Source organism: Perna viridis, chromosome 5, assembly GCF_037379345.1.
Source record: "Perna viridis isolate PV_CMFRI_1.1 ecotype Kerala chromosome 5, ASM3737934v1, whole genome shotgun sequence".
Taxonomy (NCBI): domain Eukaryota; kingdom Metazoa; phylum Mollusca; class Bivalvia; order Mytilida; family Mytilidae; genus Perna; species Perna viridis.
The window spans coordinates 5,143,893-5,163,981 of record NC_142449.1 but is presented as its reverse complement, the minus strand read 5'-3'; the positions used below and the strand labels follow the sequence as shown (position 1 = coordinate 5,163,981).

General features: G+C 34.0%; 1 protein-coding gene across 1 annotated transcript; it reads left to right on the top strand.

Moving 5' to 3' along the window:
• Positions 1-67: 67 nt before the first annotated feature.
• LOC148615704 (mitochondrial inner membrane protein OXA1L-like) lies at positions 68-19,801 on the top strand. The gene is made up of 9 exons (XM_088582211.1): positions 68-197; positions 5,704-5,829; positions 6,718-6,934; positions 9,296-9,439; positions 10,399-10,484; positions 11,055-11,219; positions 11,932-12,036; positions 12,986-13,145; positions 19,530-19,801. Exons 1-9 carry the CDS (start codon positions 99-101, stop codon positions 19,694-19,696), a joined length of 1,269 nt encoding a protein of 422 aa, XP_088438337.1. The 5' UTR covers positions 68-98; the 3' UTR covers positions 19,697-19,801.
• The last annotated feature ends 288 nt before the right edge of the window (positions 19,802-20,089 follow it).

The following is a 20,089-nucleotide window of genomic DNA, read 5'->3' as shown; positions in this document are numbered from 1 at the left end:
TAAGACTATAACTTTAATTTAATTTAGACCTTTTCTTAATATAAATTTTATCGTGATTTGAAAAATGTAATCATACAAGGTTAGAGATTAAATTTAAAATGGCAGCCTCCATTCGGCACGTCAAAGAAATCAAGAGATTGTTGAGAAAATGTTCTTTTGTACAAAATTCATTGTTTGAAACCAAAGAATTTCAAACAGTAAGGAGAATTCAATTTGATAATTATTTATACGATCTCCGTTTGCATTAGTCAAAGTGGTCAGTGACATTAATTGCACTTGCAGTGACACTGTACTTCATTGGCTTCAATCAATTTTCTTGTATCCACTCAAGTTCAAGGGATCACTTTATTTTTTTTGAAAAAAGTCATAAAAAGATACGGAGGTGTGAGTCATTGGCCCATATTTTTGCATGTAATTGTAAAAAATAATGCACTATTCGTATATTATTGGCCCATTGGCATTGACGGCATTGTAATACATTGTACTTGAAATCACCCATTTCATGCCTCAAGAATGTGACATTGACCAAATAATGAGAAAATTCAAGAGTTATCTCTGATGTTAAAACCAATGTAGTATACAAACAGCCACTAATTGCTCTAAATCATATCCAAATGGTAATATGGAGTAGGCAATGACTAAATCAGCGAGCACTGTGAACTTTACCATACAATACATGTACTGTCTGTGCGAGACTCGTAAAAATAATAAAGCAAGGACATTATGAAGAGGGGGGTCGACCCGGAGGAAAATTTTTTCTTTGCAAGTGCAATATTTTTACAAATGTATTTATATTTAAGCAGCAAGCGAAGTCAATATTTCTATTTGAAAATCTGTTTTGTTAATTAATGGGGGAGTTTTTTTTTTTCAATATATGAATAACTAAAAATTTCATCCTCTTACCCCCCTTTCCCCTCACTCTCAAAATGGTTAATAACTTGAAAGCACTTCGCAATACTTTACATTTTTTATTCCCTAAGGGCATTTAGCAACATCCATTTCAGTTTTGGCCGGTCATTTCAATCTGTACAGATACAGTAAATATTACAGTTCTCCACGCATGGTTGAAATATTGTACACATATCATGTGATGTATAATTCCAAACAAGAAAATGATTGCCTTTCCTATCTTAGAAAAGATATGCTTTGATTTGGATAATACAATCTGAGTTATATTTTTTCCCAAGGCGGGTTAATTAGGTTCTTGACAACAACAGTGGAATAGCAGAGATACACATATATACACCCACATGTTTCCCAAAGTTTTTAAAAACATCACATTCACTTCTTTAAATAAGTGAAAAAAAATAGAAAAAGACTAGAAAACTATCAGAAAAGATGAATTTATTTTTACTGAAACATAATCTTAACCTATAATTTTTTTATTTGTTTGATTGAAGGAAATGATGAATTTTCTCTGTAAGGACAGTCACGTTTTGTTACTTCCAAGACATGACTTTTTTTTTCATTAGTATATTGGGGAACCTTAAGGGAAATTTAGAAAGTACAGGTAATAACCATAGAGCTCACACCGCTTTGCGGTGCTTGCTATAAAAAGAATTTCCTGGTCAGAATCGGGATTTCCAGATATGCATTGGATAGATTGTTTCCTACCGCTTCTGGATTAAGAACGTTGCACTCTTATTGGGGACTACTTTGACCCTCTTTTATAAATCAGAGAATGGGATTGACCCCTTTTACCAAGACATAGCTTCTAGGTGAATGACTATGACGAACTTGGTCTTGTTATAAACTGTAATGTTTATTCTATGTATTTTGTCAGTCAAAACAAGCAGGTGGCATTTTTATCCTCTGGAGCAAAATAAAAGTACCTAGTTGATTTGCCCACATTTCTGTTTGCCTTTGGTCATATCGCCTCATTATGAAATGTGTTAAAAATGGAAGATTCCAGAATTTTGAGGTTATTTAACATGAATTTGAAATAAAAAAAAAAAGATGGGTTAACTACCGAAAATCAAAATACCAATTAACTAAGTTCCTGCATTCAATTTATCAGTTTTGCAATTAAATTAATAGACAAGAGAAAATATTTATATTGAATGCATTTACATGTACACATACAGTAAATGGTTATAGCATGGATATAAATTATTGTGGGTTTAATATAAATGATGATTTTACAAGATAGAGAAAGTTATAGTTGTTAATTTGTCATAATTAAAAAATTGTAAATCAAATTTAGCAATTGTTAAATCAGTCTAACCTTGATGTGTCAAACTCTGAAGAGTCAAAATCTTTGATAACTTAACTAATTTTACAGTTTTGGCAAGGCTCATCTTACCGCAATACAATTTTACCTCAGATGACTCAAAATTGGATGAATTGAAACCTCAGACACTGTGAAAGTGCTATTGTTCATGGGGTACCAATTTTCATGTGTAAGGTGATACATGAAATTTGATTTCCAACCAAAAGGATATTTACTATAAATTGTAGGACAGGATCATCAAAACCACTAATTCAAAAATCAATGAATTTGTGCTTTTTCCCTAAACCACAAAAATAGACACCAACGAATATTAGTACTTTCACAGTAACTCTAGGTTTTCAATCAGTTCCCTCGATAGGTTTTTGAGGTTTTTAATTAACTTTGATATCTTAAAGTCAAATAATTAGAGAGAAAATTGATTGCTTCGTTACAAACCATAACCGGACGTAATCAATGGCTACATTCATTGAACTACACACGAAACAGACCACAGTAACTAAAGTAATTTAATGGCTATGTTCATTGAACTACACACAAAACAGACCACAGCAACTGAAGTAATTCAATGGCTACGTTCATTGAACTACACACAAAACAGATCACAGCAACTGAAGTAATTCAATGGCTGCATTCATTGAACTACACACAAAACAGACCACAGCAACTGAAGTAATTCAATGGCTACGTTCATTGAACTACACACAAAACAGATCACAGCAACTGAAGTAATTCAACGGCTACATTCATGGAACTACACACAAAACAGACCACAGCAATTGAAGTAATTCAATGGCTGCATTCATTGAACTACACACAAAACAGACCACAGCAATTGAAGTAATTCAATGGCTACGTTCATTTCACCAATGAATCTAAGATTTTATTGTAGTAATGTAAGACACATTGTTTGATGATACTCTTGATCTTAGTATTTTTAAAGTAAAATATTACATGTTTGTACTTAAAACATTTCAGAAACAAAAACAACAAAAAACAAAAATTTTCCGAGTCAATGCTGTTCAGTATTGATAACATAATTATATACAACACACCAAAATTGTCTTCCAATACAATGTGCAAAACATCACAATTTTTTTGAAGTACTCTGGTAAGTGAAGTATGTGTGTATACAACGCACCAAAATTGTCTTCTGATACGATTTGCAAAACATCACGATTGGATCGAAGTACTCTGGTAAGTGAAGTTCTAGACAATGACATCAAATTATTTTAAAAGCAGAAGCAATCACTGACCTATATATTTACGGATTCTACATGACCCCAGATGACTCAGACCTTGGATAAATCAAACACTTTAGTCTGGTCCCTTTGACTTTGACTAACCATGTTTAACTGTAAAGTAAATACCTTTAATGGTGATTAAACTCCTTGAGAAATTAAATTGAAAAAAACAATAACTAACTTGAACTTGGCAGTAGATTCTAGAAATTAAGAGAATGCTTACCCTACCAGTGCACCTGGTCCATGCTCCTAGTTTTTAGTGGTTTGTGGAGTCCAAGTTGCTCATTTACTTTGGTTACTTTGTATTTATTATTTTGGTTATTACATGTTCTTTGATGTGTGTGTGTCAGTTTTCCATGTCTGGTCTTAGTCCTTGGATTACATTCTTTTGATTTCCGCTAGAATCTTGGTTTCCTTGATTAATCTTGAAATCTATTGTTATTGATGAAATACTTAAACATAAAAAGTAGAAATATTTTAAGTTACAGTTATTGATAAAAGACAAAAACAAAAAATAATAAAAAACAAACAAGCAAACAAATATAAGAAATTGATGTTTAACAAGAGAGGAAACACAATATACATATAAATGTATTTAAAACTTGGACTCCACTAAAACTGGGAGCATGGACCTGATGCACCGGTAGGGTAAGCACTCTCTGCTTTACTAGAAACACCCACCAAGTAGCTCATAAAAAGTCAAGTCCAGGGTAGACAAAAGGGGAAAGGAAAACTATGACAAGTTGAATAAATCGATTTTCATGGTGCAGATGGATACACTGCAATTCCATGAGTTCATGATGATGACCATAAAACTTCTGTGGTGATAACTTCAAACTTGTAGCAACATAAACCTGTTCCAGAAGCCTAGTGATAAGAAGTCGAGTGTGATACAAAAAGTCTGTGCAGTTACGGCAAGCTTTGCATAACATGTGAGTTGTGATATGAAAACTCCATACGCAGGTGCTGAAGGGATGTTGACAATACTGATGGAAAGTCATTGCGTTTATCGTATAGTTTGGTCAGTAGTTTTCCTTTACCAATGATCTCTAAGTGTAGGTCAAGACATGAGGCTGACTTCACAGTGTCTGTAGTTTTCTAGCATTTTGAAAACGTCTTTGTTATATTTGGAAGATGATTTGGAATTGATTTATAAAAGTATGAGGAATCTATCAAGAACTAGGTATCTAGGTGTACTGTCTTTTCTGGAGTAACAACGATGTATTATGTTTTTAAGTCAGGATTTTAGTCACTTCATGTTCTTTGTTGTATATGTCTGTTTTTCATGTCTGGCCTTTAGTCCCTGGATTGAGTGTGGGGAATAGAAGTACAAAGAGTTGAAAAATCATAGGTTTTAATGCTATTGTATTATAATAATAATCTTGAATTGAGAGTTTCCAGAAGATGTTTTGAATTTTTCATGATCCACATTAAATTACATATATGTATGGGAGTAACAAGTGTCATGGTAGGACTGAGACCCTCTATGATAGCTGTGAGTATAGAAGTTCAAAATTTTGAATGAGGTTTGGTGGTACGTTTTGCAGATCAAGCTATGTAACATTGTTTGTATGGATTCTTGTGAAGTTTAGGAATCCAGTATATATCACAATAATCGTCTTGAGTGGAGAGACCAAAAGAGAGTGCAGATTCATGGTTTTCCACTATCTCTTCTTTGGAGAGTGTGGTAGCAGTCTTATTACTACTTTTATTTTCTACGTCTACCACTGATAATAAACATTGGATTTAATACGTTTTGCAAACCAAACCAATGTTGCTCTGGGCTTTGGTATGACAACATATTTGTTGTGTATAGTAGACAATGTTTTTGCTATGTAGGGTACTCAGAAAGCTAAGACTCTAAGTGTTTCTGAATGTATTAAAGCTTGTTACAGCATTTGAAGGTAAATGCCAATTACAGATGAAACTAAAAAAATCTGAAGTTCTGAGTGGGAGGGGTGTACAGTGGATCCTCCTACCCTATGGACTATTATTACAGATTATAGTAAGCAATTTCAAATCTAAGCCCAATGTCAACTCAATTGAATAAATTTTAGGGCTCTTTATCTGTTTTGATTGGTTATTTGAAACAATAAACAACTTCAAAATGATCCCAAAATATATGGCTTCATATTCAGAAGTTTTACGACTTCAGACCTGTTAAAATCACATGATTTGTCTTGCCCAAATTCGTGTTGCTTTACCGATTAATTTTTTTTATACTAATTTTAGACATGTCAAGTTCGATTTCACCACTTGTTGTCATCAAAATTAAACCATGGAAGACATGGAACTCTCTGGAAACCAGAGTTATGTGCAGTGTTTGTCCAAAGACTCATCAGTACAGACAAAACAGTGGTAACTATAGATGTATCTATTCAAATTAACTATACATGTACCTATTCAAATTAACTATACATGTATCTATTCAAATAAATTCATTTAATTGCCATGTTAAATTTTAAATTCCTCCATTTAATGTGCATCCATGTACACCACATACAACTGTACATTTTCAGCTTCTATAAATGATATCCTAATTCAACAGTGATAAATAAGAAATCTATACCATGGATAAAAGAAACTGTACACTTTTTGAGTTTAATAATTTTTAAGACATAAAGCTTTTCTTCCAATATTTTAACACATTTATGCCTTATTTCCATTTCCTAGACATCCCAATTCAAGTTTTCATGATTGGAAATTGGAAAAAAATTTCTTAACGAATAAGGTTAGGTGATGCGAAAAATGAATTCACACACCCAAATCAGATATTGAAAAATTATGTACATTTTTAAATATTGGATAGACAAAAGCATTTGATCATCATTTTTTGGAGAGTTTACAATAAAGTAGACTGTTTTTCCAGTTTTTAGATGAAAATGTGATTTTTTAAATCTCAGAAAGTGGAATTCACACATTTTTTTTCAATTTTTGCCAGACACTGAGCTACACCATTACCTTGGCATTGTGTCAAACATTCAAGTGACTATCTACTATTATTAAACTCATATTTCTAATTGATATTACAACTTGTTTTTTTTTTTTTTATTTTACTCCAGCAAAACAAATACTAATTGTAAGGTCAAATTTTTTTTAAGACTGATATGCTCAGTTTTGTTACTGTTGTTATAGGATGTACAGTATCTTTTTTCCAACAGTATATATTGTAAAAAAATGATAAGATATTTTCTGATATGAGTCTGTATAGTTACATTTATAATTATAAATTTGTTCTTGTATCAGAATACACCACCGACAGAATTACCAGTAGATTATATACCAGAACCTCCGTTACCTCCCCCAGAATCGGTACATCTGTCAGAAACATTAAATGCTCTTGGTGAACCAACATTTGCCAGTCTAGGACTGAACCATTATACCCCCTCTGGTGCTGTTCAGATGGCCTTAGAAACACTCCATGTTAATTTAGATCTGCCATGGTGGGGTGCAATAGCATTAGGTAGGTTCATAATAGAATTAAAGTAATAATTAGTTAATTGCTTTCTATGATTAATTTGAATAATGCTTCATGAACAGTTATGCAAATTATTTGCAATGAAATCTGCATATGAACTAATTCATAAATGATAACCATGTACATCATCATTTTTAATAAAGAGTAATCAAGGGAACCAAGATTCTAGCGGAAATCAGAAGAATGTAATCCAGAGACAAAGACTAAACATGGTAAACATTCAAACACAACAAAGAAAATAAAGTAACTAAAATCATACATATAAAGTAACAAAAGTAAATGAACAACTCAGACTCCACTAAAAACTGGGAGCATGGATCAGGTGCACCGGTAGGGTAAGCATCCTCTGCTTTTCTAGAAAACCTAGCGAATTGCTCATAAAAAGTGAAAATATAAATTAGCCAGTCTCAGGTGAATCCACTAGTTGTAATCTTTTTCAGCCACTGTATGCATCAGTTGAAAGTTCAATCATTTTATTTTTCAGCCTCTGTATGTGTCAGGTTATAGTTACCTTTTTCAGCCACAGTATGTGTCAGGTTATAGTTACCTTTTTCAGCCACTGTATGTGTCAGGTTATAGTTGTTATCTTTTTCGGCCACTGCACAATGTATATGTCAGGTTATAGTTATCTTTTTCAGCCACTGTATGTGTCAGGTTATAGTTATCTTTTTCAGCCACTGTATGTGTCAGGTTATAGTTGTTATCTTTTTCAGCCACTGCACAATGTATATGTCAGGTTATAGTTATCTTTTTCAGCCACTGTATGTGTCAGGTTATAGTTATCTTTTTCAGCCACTGTATGTGTCAGGTTATAGTTACCTTTTTCAGCCACTGTATGTGTCAGGTTATAGTTACCTTTTTCAGCCATTGTGTGTGTCAGGTTATAGTTACCTTTTTCAGCCACTGTATGTGTCAGGTTATAGTTACCTTTTTCAGCCACTGTATGCATCAGTTGAAAGTTCAATTGTTTTATTTTTCAGCCACTGTATGTGTCAGATTATAGTTACCTTTTTCAGCCATTGTGTGTGTCAGGTTATAGTTATCTTTTTCAGCCACTGTATGCATCAGTTGAAAGTTCAATCATTTTATTTTTCAGCCTCTGTATGTGTCAGGTTATAGTTGTAATCTTTTTCAGCCACTGTATGTGTCGGGTTATAGTTATCTTTTTCAGCCACTGTATGCATCAGTTGAAAGTTCAATTGTTTTATTTTTCAGCCACTGTATGTGTCAGGTTATAGTTGTAATCTTTTTCAGCCACTGTATGCATCAGTTGAAAGTTCAATCATTTTATTTTTCAGCCTCTGTATATGTCAGGTTATAGTTACCTTTTTAAGCCACAGTATGTGTCAGGTTATAGTTACCTTTTTCAGCCACTGTATGTGTCAGGTTATAGTTGTTATCTTTTTCAGCCACTGCACAATGTATGTGTCAGGTTATAGTTATCTTTTTCAGCCATTGTGTGTGTCAGGTTATAGTTACCTTTTTCAGCCACTGTATGTGTCAGGTTATAGTTACCTTTTTCAGCCACTGTATGCATCAGTTGAAAGTTCAATTGTTTTATTTTTCAGCCACTGTATGTGTCAGGTTATAGTTACCTTTTTCAGCCATTGTGTGTGTCAGGTTATAGTTATCTTTTTCAGCCACTGTATGCATCAGTTGAAAGTTCAATTGTTTTATTTTTCAGCCACTGTATGTGTCAGGTTATAGTTACCTTTTTCAGCCATTGTATGTGTCAGGTTATAGTTACCTTTTTCAGCCACTGTATGTGTCAGGTTATAGTTACCTTTTTCAGCCACTGTATGCATCAGTTGAAAGTTCAATTGTTTTATTTTTCAGCCACTGTATGTGTCAGGTTATAGTTATCTTTTTCAGCCACTGTATGCATCAGTTGAAAGTTCAATTGTTTTATTTTTCAGCCACTGTATGTGTCAGGTTATAGTTATCTTTTTCAGCCACTGTATGCATCAGTTGAAAGTTCAATTGTTTTATTTTTCAGCCACTGTATGTGTCAGGTTATAGTTGTAATCATTTCAGCCACTGTATGTGTCAGGTTATAGTTATCTTTTTCAGCCATTGTGTGGGTCAGGTTATAGTTATCTTTTTTTCAGCCACTGTATGTGTTAGGTTATAGTTATCTTTTTCAGCCACTGTATGCATCAGTTGAAAGTTCAGTTGTTTTATTTTTCAGCCACTGTATGTGTCAGGTTATAGTTGTAATCTTTTTCAACCACTGTATGTGTCAGGTTATAGTTATCTTTTTCAGCCATTGTGTGGGTCAGGTTATAGTTGTAATCTTTTTCAGCCACTGTATGCATCAGTTGAAAGTTCAATTGTTTTATTTTTCAGCCACTGTATGTGTTAGGCTATTGATATTTCCTCTTGTGATAATTGGTAGAAGGAATATTATAAACATGGGTAATCATACACCTACATTACAAAGGTTACAAGAAAAAATGACTGAGGCTAGAAACTCTGGTAATCGAATAAAGAGTAAGTACTCATTATTATTTTTGTTTATCTTAAGTACCATTCCGTGTAAGAATCAGGCAATGGGTGGCCCATCATTATCCTCAATTTAGTCATTTTTGCATTAAATATATATTCAGTACATCTAGAAAACAACTGAAAAAGTGTTTAAATTTTTCCAGAAGAATCTCTGATGTACGTTTGTAGATATATTTTGACTGCTTATATAGAAAAAAATGTGAGAAAATTTCCCACCATTTTTTTATAGTACATTTCAATTAAATTTGACGAATCAGTACCTTGAGAAGGCAAACTTTACACACACTTTGATTGTTATTTTTGGATGTTATGAGGTATAAATACTTGGATTATGCAATTAAATCTCTGCATTTTTTTCTTCATGTGCCATACATTGTACACATTTTACCTGATTCTTAGACTAAGAAATATTTAATGAGCAACCACTAAACATAGACATTTTGAGGTGAGAGGAAACAATGAAGAAACTTTACATGGTTTAATGGAGGAAAGCAATGATGCAATCTGAATAAGGCACACATAGGAATGTGGATAGACCTTGTAAATGGAATTTTGGTATCTGAAACCTTTATGAACAATTGATAAGTAATTAGTGGTTTGAATTATTTCTCCACTTGAGATAGTAAAATTAGGATTTTCAACATGTGAGTTTTAGCAGGAATTTTAAAATATTAATTTTACCAAAGATTTGAGAAATAATTTGTATTAAGAATATGTTGAAGGAAATTGGTTTCTCCCATTAAATCTGTAGAAAAACTTGGAAAATGTAAAATGGCAGGAAACCTCTCACAGAAATTTAATAGGCACCTGGTGGATAAAAAGTCAATGCGCTTTTTATCAGTGGCTTAGAATTAGAGAAATTTCTTTATAAATCATATTGTATGCCTGTTATGCTGTTTGTTCTTTTTCTGTTTTACAACAATAAAAAATTTATATTTTATCAGCTGCAGAGTATGCTATGGAAATGAGGGACTACATGATAAGAAATGACATCAGTGTCTGGAAGAATATCTTAGTACCTATGGCACAGGTATACAATGATTAATTTTAAATTAATTTATTGATTCTATACATTAAAGTTTTGTGAATCTTTTTTTTTTTTTTTTTTTTGAAAAGTATGAAATACAATTAGATACATTGGAACAACCTATTAACAAGTAGTGAACAGTTGGATCTTTCAGATTATATACTTTTGATTCTTAAATACTCAAGTTGCTATACTGTTATTTTAGAAAATTCTACCCTACACATATTATAAAACAAATCTACATGAATTTATGGAAAGGTTTCATCCAGTAATTTAAAGCCTAAGACAGGTTCTAAACAATAAATGTTCAACATGTCAATTAAATATATGTGTGGTATGTGAAATAAACCATAACAATAAGTATTTTGACTTACAAGTAAGATTTTGCTGGACATTTCTAGGATCAATGAAATGTTTACTGATATAAATTTGAATACTGTAAACTTGTTAATTTTTTTTTGCTAATTTTAATGGATTAATGTATTCATGAGCAACAGTTCTTGAAACCACAATATGAAAATGGCAACTTTACAAAAAATCTAATGTTTAAAGTTTATTTGTGTTTCATTTTAGTTTCCTATATTTTTATCCTGGTTTATCGGATTACGGCAGATGGTAAACTTACCAGTAGAGAGCTTACAGACAGGAGGCCTGTTCTGGTTTACAGATCTGTCAGTTTCTGATCCTTACTTTCTTTTGCCTGTCATGACAATGGCAACGTTGTCACTTACTATTGAGGTATTTCTATACTAGTCTTTTGATAGACAATTGTGGTTTACCGCTGTCTGTCTTATCACAAGAACTAAAATTATGCTTTCAGGGATTCTGAGACTTAGATTTGGATGGATTCCATTGTTTTCATATTTTCAGTGACCTGCCTTGGTAGTCTTATAGAAGCATTCTCACCCTGAGTGTAAGAGGTTTCAAGTTCAATTCCTGTCTGAGAGTCATACCAAAAATTCTATACCTGTAGTCATTGCTTCTAAGTTAAACATGAAGCATATAGATATCAGAACTAGAAATATTGTGAGCAAGCTCACAAAGAGAGTATCCTCCGCTTCAAATGGACTTCGATGTAAAATGCTTTTTGGATTATTTCCTTTTAGCATCATCCAACAATAATTATATATTCTTTCATGCAATTTGACAGGTGATACCCAACCTTCCTATAGAATTTCAGCAAAATCCCTCAAGTGGTTTAGGAGGAGTTAGGCTTAAGAAAAATGTGGATAGACAGACAGGCAGATGGGATGATTCCTGTATATTCCCAAACTTTGTTTGCTGGGGGTATAATAATATGTCAGAGTGGGGTGGCTTGCGTACATGTGTACTGGTCGAGGTGGGCTGGTATGCCTACCTGTACACTGTTGCTTCTGTGAGATGGCACAATACAATTCTAGGTATAAGGTATTTCGTTGACTTGATTTATGATATATATATTTTTTGGCAGATTGGAGCAGATGGATTAGCTGCCAACCAACAATCACATGCTATGAAGTGGATTATGAGGGCTTTCCCTGTTCTTGGTCTCATTTTTGTGTCCAACTTTCCTACAGTAAGTTTAACCATCTCATTTGTATCAAATTCTGATTTCTAATGAGGTATTATATTTGTAGTAAATGCAAGATGTGATCAAGTATGCTATTTTTGGTTAATTGTAAACCTGAATGTTTTCAAAGATGCTTGTGTTAAAAATATCAGTAAATCAAATTTAGTGACACATAGCTGCCCACATCTTTAGATGAAAAACAATATTCCCAATAGATATAAACAATCAGGGTTTTTTTATACAACTGCAAACAATTTTATTGGTGATATAATGGTAAACATCATTGTTGTCGGCATTGTTTGGTCCATTAACTTTCGTTTATTTATGATAGATTGAGTATAACTTATCCGATCTTTTTGACAGAAGAAATAATGGGCCTTGAGCTTTAACCTCCCTAAGTCTTTGGTATGATTCAAATGCCTGTTTGGGAAAAAATTATAGGAATAGCATCTTTTAAGACATTTCCTTCTTACTTTTCTCAGATAACTCATTCATTATTTCTTAGTATATGTATATTTGAATTGAAATTCTGTTCAGATGGGTAAATTATCTTTTTGTTCCATTTTGCAGCTGATAGGGACTGTGTACTACTATGTGAAATACTCACATAATCTTGTTTCTGCTTTTTACAAAACAGTAAAAAATATGATGCACGAAAATCAATACAAATTCTAGAAACAATTGAAAGTATTTGTGCATATATATTTGTTTGCAATGTAAACAAATTCAAGATGATCTATCAGAATTTCTGTTGTGAAATAACACATAAAAGTCAACAAGTGAATTGATGATTTTTCTATGTAATGACTAGAAACTTAACATTAAAATGAATTGTCAACAGTTATTAGTGTATTGTTTGTATTTCATGATTATTTTTAATTGGTTTTAAACATAGGTTGCTATGAAGATAACCACATGGAAACTTATTGAAACTTTTGATGATCTATCTTTTTAGGCATTGTGTTGCTATTGGTTTACGTCAAACACATTTTCCCTGATGCAAGTTTTAGTTTTGAAAATCCCTGCTGTTCAGCGGTACTTCAAAATACCACAGGCAGTTATTCACCCACCTCATCTGAGCAAGAAGAAAGGATTTGTTCAAGGTTTTAAAGAAAGTAAGTACTGCTAGGGTTAGATCACTTAAATTAAAATAAATTGTTTTTCTTGATTTGCGAATATATATTTATATGTGTGAGTGTATAGTAAAGGGTTACAGATCAAACTAATGTTTGGTTGTTGTTCATATTTTGGCAAAATCATGGGCCTCAGACTCATCAGTAGTCCTCAGACTCCGCAGTATGCATCAGGCTCACCAGTAGGCCTGAGACTCACCAGCAGTTCTCAGGCTCACCAGCAGTCCTCAGACTCACCAGTAGTCATCAGGCTTACCAGTAGGCCTCAGACTCATCAATAGTTCTCAGACTCAACATCAGTTCTCAGACTTACCAGTAGTCAATTCGTGAAGCTAACACCTTTGTGATCATTTTCTGTAAGTATTCCAGACAGTGGAATAATTAAGCAGCACAAATAAACTGCTGTTATAAGGTAGAATACAGTCATCCCTGTATTTGTTTTTAGACTATTCATATCCAGACAATAACTTGAATATAAGTGTATAGATCTTTTTTAATTTGTACCACAGGGTGGCTTACCGCAAAATGAAGATTGGGATTTTTATAGTCGTGCCTTAAAGCATAGCAAAAAGCAACCAAAAAACGGCCAAAAACAAGCACTTTTTTGATGTTCGGATAATAATGCCTTTAGCCACTAGCCTGAAGCTCGGGGCTAGTAAAAATTAATTCAGGCTAGTGAAATGATATGTACATTTCTTGTTTAGGGCTTGTTGAATCCTATACAGTCCTCTTTTATTTGGGCTAGGTGAATCCTATACAGTCCTCTATTATTCGGGCTAGTTGAATCCTATACAGTTCTCTTTTATTCAGGCTAGTTGAATCCTATACAGTCCTCTATTATTCGGGCTAGTTGAATCCTATACAGTTCTCTTTTATTCAGGCTAGTTGAATCCTATACAGTTCTCTTTTATTCAGGCTAGTTGAATCCTATACAGTCCTCTTTTATTTGGCCTAGGTGAATCCTATACAGTCCTCTATTATTCGGGCTAGTTGAATCCTATACAGTCCTCTATTATTCGGGCTAGTTGTTGAGAATTTTGAAGGAAAGACTGATAATGCGAGTATAAGGGTATAGATTTCATGAATTTGTACTACAAGCTGCCATATTACAAAAGGAAGGCTAGTATTGTTTTTGGGTTTTGTGACTTTAACTGTTAAGGAATGAAGGGCCAGAAACATACATTTTCTTTATTCCATGTCAATAAATTGACTATAAGTGGATGGATTTCTTCGAAATTGTACCGCAATGTGCATTACCACAAAATGAAAGTGTAAAATTTTTATCTTGGTCAAATATTTAATCCCAATCAATATTCAGAGCTGTTTTCCATACTTACTTGTCCAAACTTATTAAGGTTTGACCTCTGCGGTTGTATCAAGCTGCATCCAGCATTTTATTTTTATGTGAATACCATTATGGGCTATAGATGAAGTTTAGTTCAGCTTAATTTTTTCTGAGAAAAACTTCACTAAAGTGTACCACACAGTCCCCCCACACCATTCACTATAAGCCTTTTAACACGAAGTCTGAAAATTATATGGCATGATCTGGCATCTGTCTGTACTTAGCAGAAAAACTGTAACCAAGTGGTATGGACAGATAAAAGGATAGACAAATGGATGCCATGATCATATTTATCTCCGACAAAGTTTTAAATATGTTGAATTAACTTGCTTTTTAATGTAATAAACACCTTAAGAGTTTCGTTCTGAAGGTTATTTCTAATGTACTTCAAGTTTACCCAGCACGTAGTCTGGACTATGCTTTTGTCAAGTACATTATGGTATTAAGGAGTTATCAAGGAAACCTAAGTTCTAGCCAAAATTTATACATATTTTTGATGTACTTTTCAAATTGATGAATTTTGGCAAAATTATGGGCCTCAGACTCACCAGTAGTCAATTTATGAAGCTAACACCTTACAATCATTTTGTTTTAATGTTCCAGACAATGAGATAATTAAGCACAAATAAACTGCTGTTGATGTATTTTTCAAATTAGCAAATTTGTTATACCTCCTGCAAAGCTTGATGTATACAGTGATCATGATGTTTGTTCACCCCCTCTCTATAGCTTGATGTATACAGTGGTCATGATGTTTGTTCATCCCCTCTCTATAGCTTGATGTATACAGTGATCATGATGTTTGTTCACCCCCTCTCTATAGCTTGATGAATACAGTGGTCATGATGTTTGTTCACCCCCTCGCTATAGCTTGATGTATACAGTGATCATGATGTTTGTCTGTTCACCTCCTCTCTAAAGCTTGATGTATACAGTGATCATGATGTTTGTCTCTTTGCCCCCTTTCTAAAGCTTAATGTATACAGTGATCATGATGTTTGTACATCCCCTCTCTAAAGCTTGATGTATACAGTGATCATGATGTTTGTCTGTTCACCCCCTCTCTATAGCTTGATGTATACAGTGATCATATTTGTCTGTTCACTCCCTCTCCAAAGCTTGACATATACAGTGATCATGATGTTTGTTCACCCCCTCTCTAAAGCTTGATGTATACAGTGATCATAATGTTTGTTCATCCCCTCTCTATAGCTATATGTACACAGCGATCATGATGTTTGTCTGTTCACCCCCTCTCTAAAGCTTGATGTATACAGTGATTATGATGTTTGTCTCTTCACCCCCTCTCTAAAGCTTGATGTATACAGTGATCATGATATTTGTCTGTTCACTCCCTCTCCAAAGCTTGACATATACAGTGATCATGATGTTTGTTCACCCCCTCTCTAAAGCTTGATGTATACAGTGATCATGATGTTTGTTCACCCCCTCTCTATAGCTTGATGTATACAGTGATCATGATGTTTGTCTGTTCACCCCCTCTCTATAGCTTGATGTATACAGTGATCATGATGTTTGTTCACCTCCTCTCTATTGCTTGATGTATACAGTGATCATGATGATTGTCTGTTCGCCCCCTCTCTAAAGCTTGATGTATACAGTGATCATGATGTTTGTCTGTTCACCCCCTCTCTATAGCTTGATGTATACAGTGATCATGATGTTTGTCTGTTCACCTCCTCTCTAAAGGTTGATGTATACAGTGATCATGATGTTTGTCTCTTTGCCCCCTTTCTAAAGCTTAATGTATACAGTGATCATGATGTTTGTACATCCCCTCTCTAAAGCTTGATGTATACAGTGATCATGATGTTTGTCTGTTCACCCCCTCTCTATAGCTTGATGTATACAGTGATCATGATGTTTGTTCACCCCCTCTCTATAGCTTGATGTATACAATGATCATATTTGTCTGTTCACTCCCTCTCCAAACCTTGACATATACAGTGATCATGATGTTTGTTCACCCCCTCTCTAAAGCTTGATGTATACAGTGATCATAATGTTTGTTCATCCCCTCTCTATAGCTTGATGTACACAGTGATCATGATGTTTATCTGTTCACCCCCTCTCTAAAGCTTGATGTATACAGTGATTATGATGTTTGTCTCTTCACCCCCTCTCTAAAGCTTGATGTATACAGTGATCAAGATGTTTGTCTGTTCACCCCCTCTCTATAGCTTGATGTATACAGTGATCATGATGTTTGTTCACCCCCTCGCTATAGCTTGATGTATACAGTGATCATGATATTTGTCTGTTCACTCCCTCTCCAAAGCTTGACATATACAGTGATCATGATGTTTGTTCACCCCCTCTCTAAAGCTTGATGTATACAGTGATCATGATGTTTGTTCACCCCCTCTCTATAGCTTGATGTATACAGTGATCATGATGTTTGTCTGTTCACCCCCTCTCTAAAGCTTGATGTATACAGTGATCATGATGTTTGTCTGTTCACCCCCTCTCTATAGCTTGATGTATACAGTGATCATGATGTTTGTCTGTTCACCTCCTCTCTAAAGCTTGATGTATACAGTGATCATGATGTTTGTTCACCCCCTCTCTATAGCTTGATGTATACAGTGATCATGATGTTTGTCTGTTCACCCCTCTCTAAAGCTTGATGTATACAGTGATCATAATGTTTGTTCATCCCCTCTCTATAGCTTGATGTACACAGTGATCATGATGTTTGTTCACCCCCACTCTATAGCTTGATGTATACAGTGATCATGATGTTTGTCTGTTCACCCCCTCTCTATAGCTTGATGTATACAGTGATCATGATGTTTGTCTGTTCACCCCCTCTCTAAAGTTTGATGTATACAGTGATCATGATGTTTGTTCACCCCCTCTCTATTGCTTGATGTATACAGTGGTCATGATGTTTGTTCACCCCCTCTCTATAGCTTGATGTATACAGTGATCAAGATGTTTGTCTGTTCACCCCCCCTCTTAAGCTTGATGTATACAGTGATTATGATGTTTGTCTCTTCACCCCCTCTCTAAAGCTTGATGTATACAGTGATCATGATGTTTGTCTGTTCATCCCCTCTATAGCTTGATGTATACAGTGATCATGATGTTTGTTCACCCCCTCTCTATTGCTTGATGTATACAGTGATCATGATGTTTGTCTGTTCGCCCCCTCTCTAAAGCTTGATGTATACAGTGATCATGATGTTTGTCTGTTCACCCCCTCTCTAAAGCTTGATGTATACAGTGATCATGATGTTTGTTCACCCCTTCGCTATAGCTTGATGTATACAGTGATCATGATGTTTGTTCACCCCTTCGCTATAGCTTGATGTATACAGTGATCATGATGTTTGTTCACCCCCTCTCTAAAGCTTGATGTATACAGTGATCATGATATTTGTATGTTCGCCCCCTCTCTAAAGCTTGATGTATGCTGTGATCATGATGTTTGTCTGTTCACTTCCTCTCTAAAGCTTGATGTATACAGTGATCATGATGTTTGTTCACCCCCTCTCTAATGCTTGATATATATACAGTGATCATGATGTTTGTCTATTCATACTCAGTTCTAATCTGCAACTCATATGAAGCTGCTGAATAGAATTTGATGAAACTTTCAAAATTCTTTTAAGAGTAATCAAGGGAACCAAGGTTATAACGGTAATCAAAAGAATGCAATCCAGGGACAAAGACCAGACATGGAAAACAGACGCACACAACAAAGAACACTAAGTAACTAAAATCATACATACAAAATAACAAAAGCAAATGAGCAATTCGGACTCCACTAAAAACTGGGAGCATGGACCAGGTGCACCAGTAGGGTAAGCGTCCTCTGTTTTTCTAGAAACACCCCCCGAGTTGCTCATAAAAAGTCAAGTCCGGGGTAGATAAACGAGGAAAGGAAAACTATGACCCATTGAATAAATCAGTTTTCATGGTGCAGATTGATACACCATAACGATCCATGAGTTCATGATGATGACCATAAAACTTCTGTAGTGATGACTTTAATCTTGTAGCAACATAACCCTGTTCCAGAAGCCTATTTGTTAGAGTTCTAGCGCGATACAAAAAGTCTGCATAGTTTCGGCAAGCTCTGACATAACGTATGAGTTGTGATATGAATACTCCATACACAGGTGCTGAAGGGATGTTGCCACAGATGAAAGGAAAGTTGACAATTTCGAATGAAAAGTCATCACGTTTGTCGTAAAATTTGGTCAATATTTTTCCTTTACCATTTAACACATGATGCCATTGTGCTTCATGTACTTTGTTTTACACTCTGAATGACTTTTTGGGTTTCCAATATGGATTCTTGAAGGGGGAAAAGAAGTAAAACTCTGGTTTGAATGGTATCTTTGAAATGATTGTTTTGGTAAAAGATCTTCAGAGCATCTGTCTGTAGTTATTTTGGATCAGAATAAAACTACTTTCTAATAAAAGAACATTTTTTCTCAAATGTTTTTTGTCACTATGAGAAAAGAAAAAAAGTAAAGACATTAAATGACACCCTGCCACATTGTGTAATGTAGACTTCATAATACCACCCAAACTTTAACAATTCCTTGAAATTTAAAAAAAAATAATTCCAATACATCAAAAAACAATTTTGGAGGTAAAAAGATTTGAAATGGCTGTATCTGCTGTGGAAAAAAATCTGATCAAACTGAAATTTGAACTTGATATGTTTTTTTTTATACTCAATAAATATACAAAATTTGAAAAAAAGAGATCCTTTTCTATCTTAAGTTATAATCTGCAAACTGTATCTGTCAGACAGACAGATTGACAGACATACAACTTTTCACAGGTTATCACATGATACCTTACCACTACGTGTGGTAGGGTATGAAATATTTACTGTTCAAAAAACACAATATAATATTATTTCCTAAAATGGCTGATATGAGGATGGAATAAATTATATTGAATTGAGTTCCTTGTCCTTAACTAGTTTTACCATATATATTTGTATATAACATTTTGATAAAAGTTTATCATTATTTTTTTAGACTGGGAGAATTCTAAAGTGACAGGAGCAGTGCAGGACAGAATGAGAGCTGATGCCATTGATTTTAAGAAGGCAGGAGAAGGTCCTATACCAAAGACATTTCCATATGATCCTGCAAGAGTTCAAAGGATTGCTAAAGGCATTAAAGCAAAGTCTAAACAGGACTAAACAAATGTTATATGTGATGTGTATTTTGTTAAATGAAGAACATTAAAATCAATGTTTCTTTATGTGTGGCATAGTAAAAATTAGACAGTTTTTCTTTTCACATTTTGGGGTGTTTTTTGTTATGTTTTGTTATTTCTGTTAATTCTCTACATCAATCGATAAAATTGATAAACGTTTTACCAGAACCATAAGGAAACTTAAGATAATCTTTTGGGCAAAAATATGATCACTGTTTAAAGAAAACTATAATCATAACAGATTATCTTGTAGAAATTAAATAAATGTCAGAAGAATATCTGAATCAGTTCTTTGCTTTGTTAAGTCTAAAAAGCATCTCTACAATCCAGAATATAGTCTGCTTTAGCTACTTTATATATTGTCTAAATCATGTTC

Excerpts from the sequence above, each read along its gene's own strand:
- LOC148615704 (XM_088582211.1), top strand. The coding sequence starts at position 99 with ATGGCAGCCTCCATTCGGCACGTCAAAGAAATCAAGAGATTGTTGAGA. Across the intron at positions 9,440-10,398 it reads CTCTGGTAATCGAATAAAGA|CTGCAGAGTATGCTATGGAA; the intron begins GTAAGTACTCAT and ends ATATTTTATCAG. Across the intron at positions 12,037-12,985 it reads TTGTGTCCAACTTTCCTACA|GCATTGTGTTGCTATTGGTT; the intron begins GTAAGTTTAACC and ends CTATCTTTTTAG.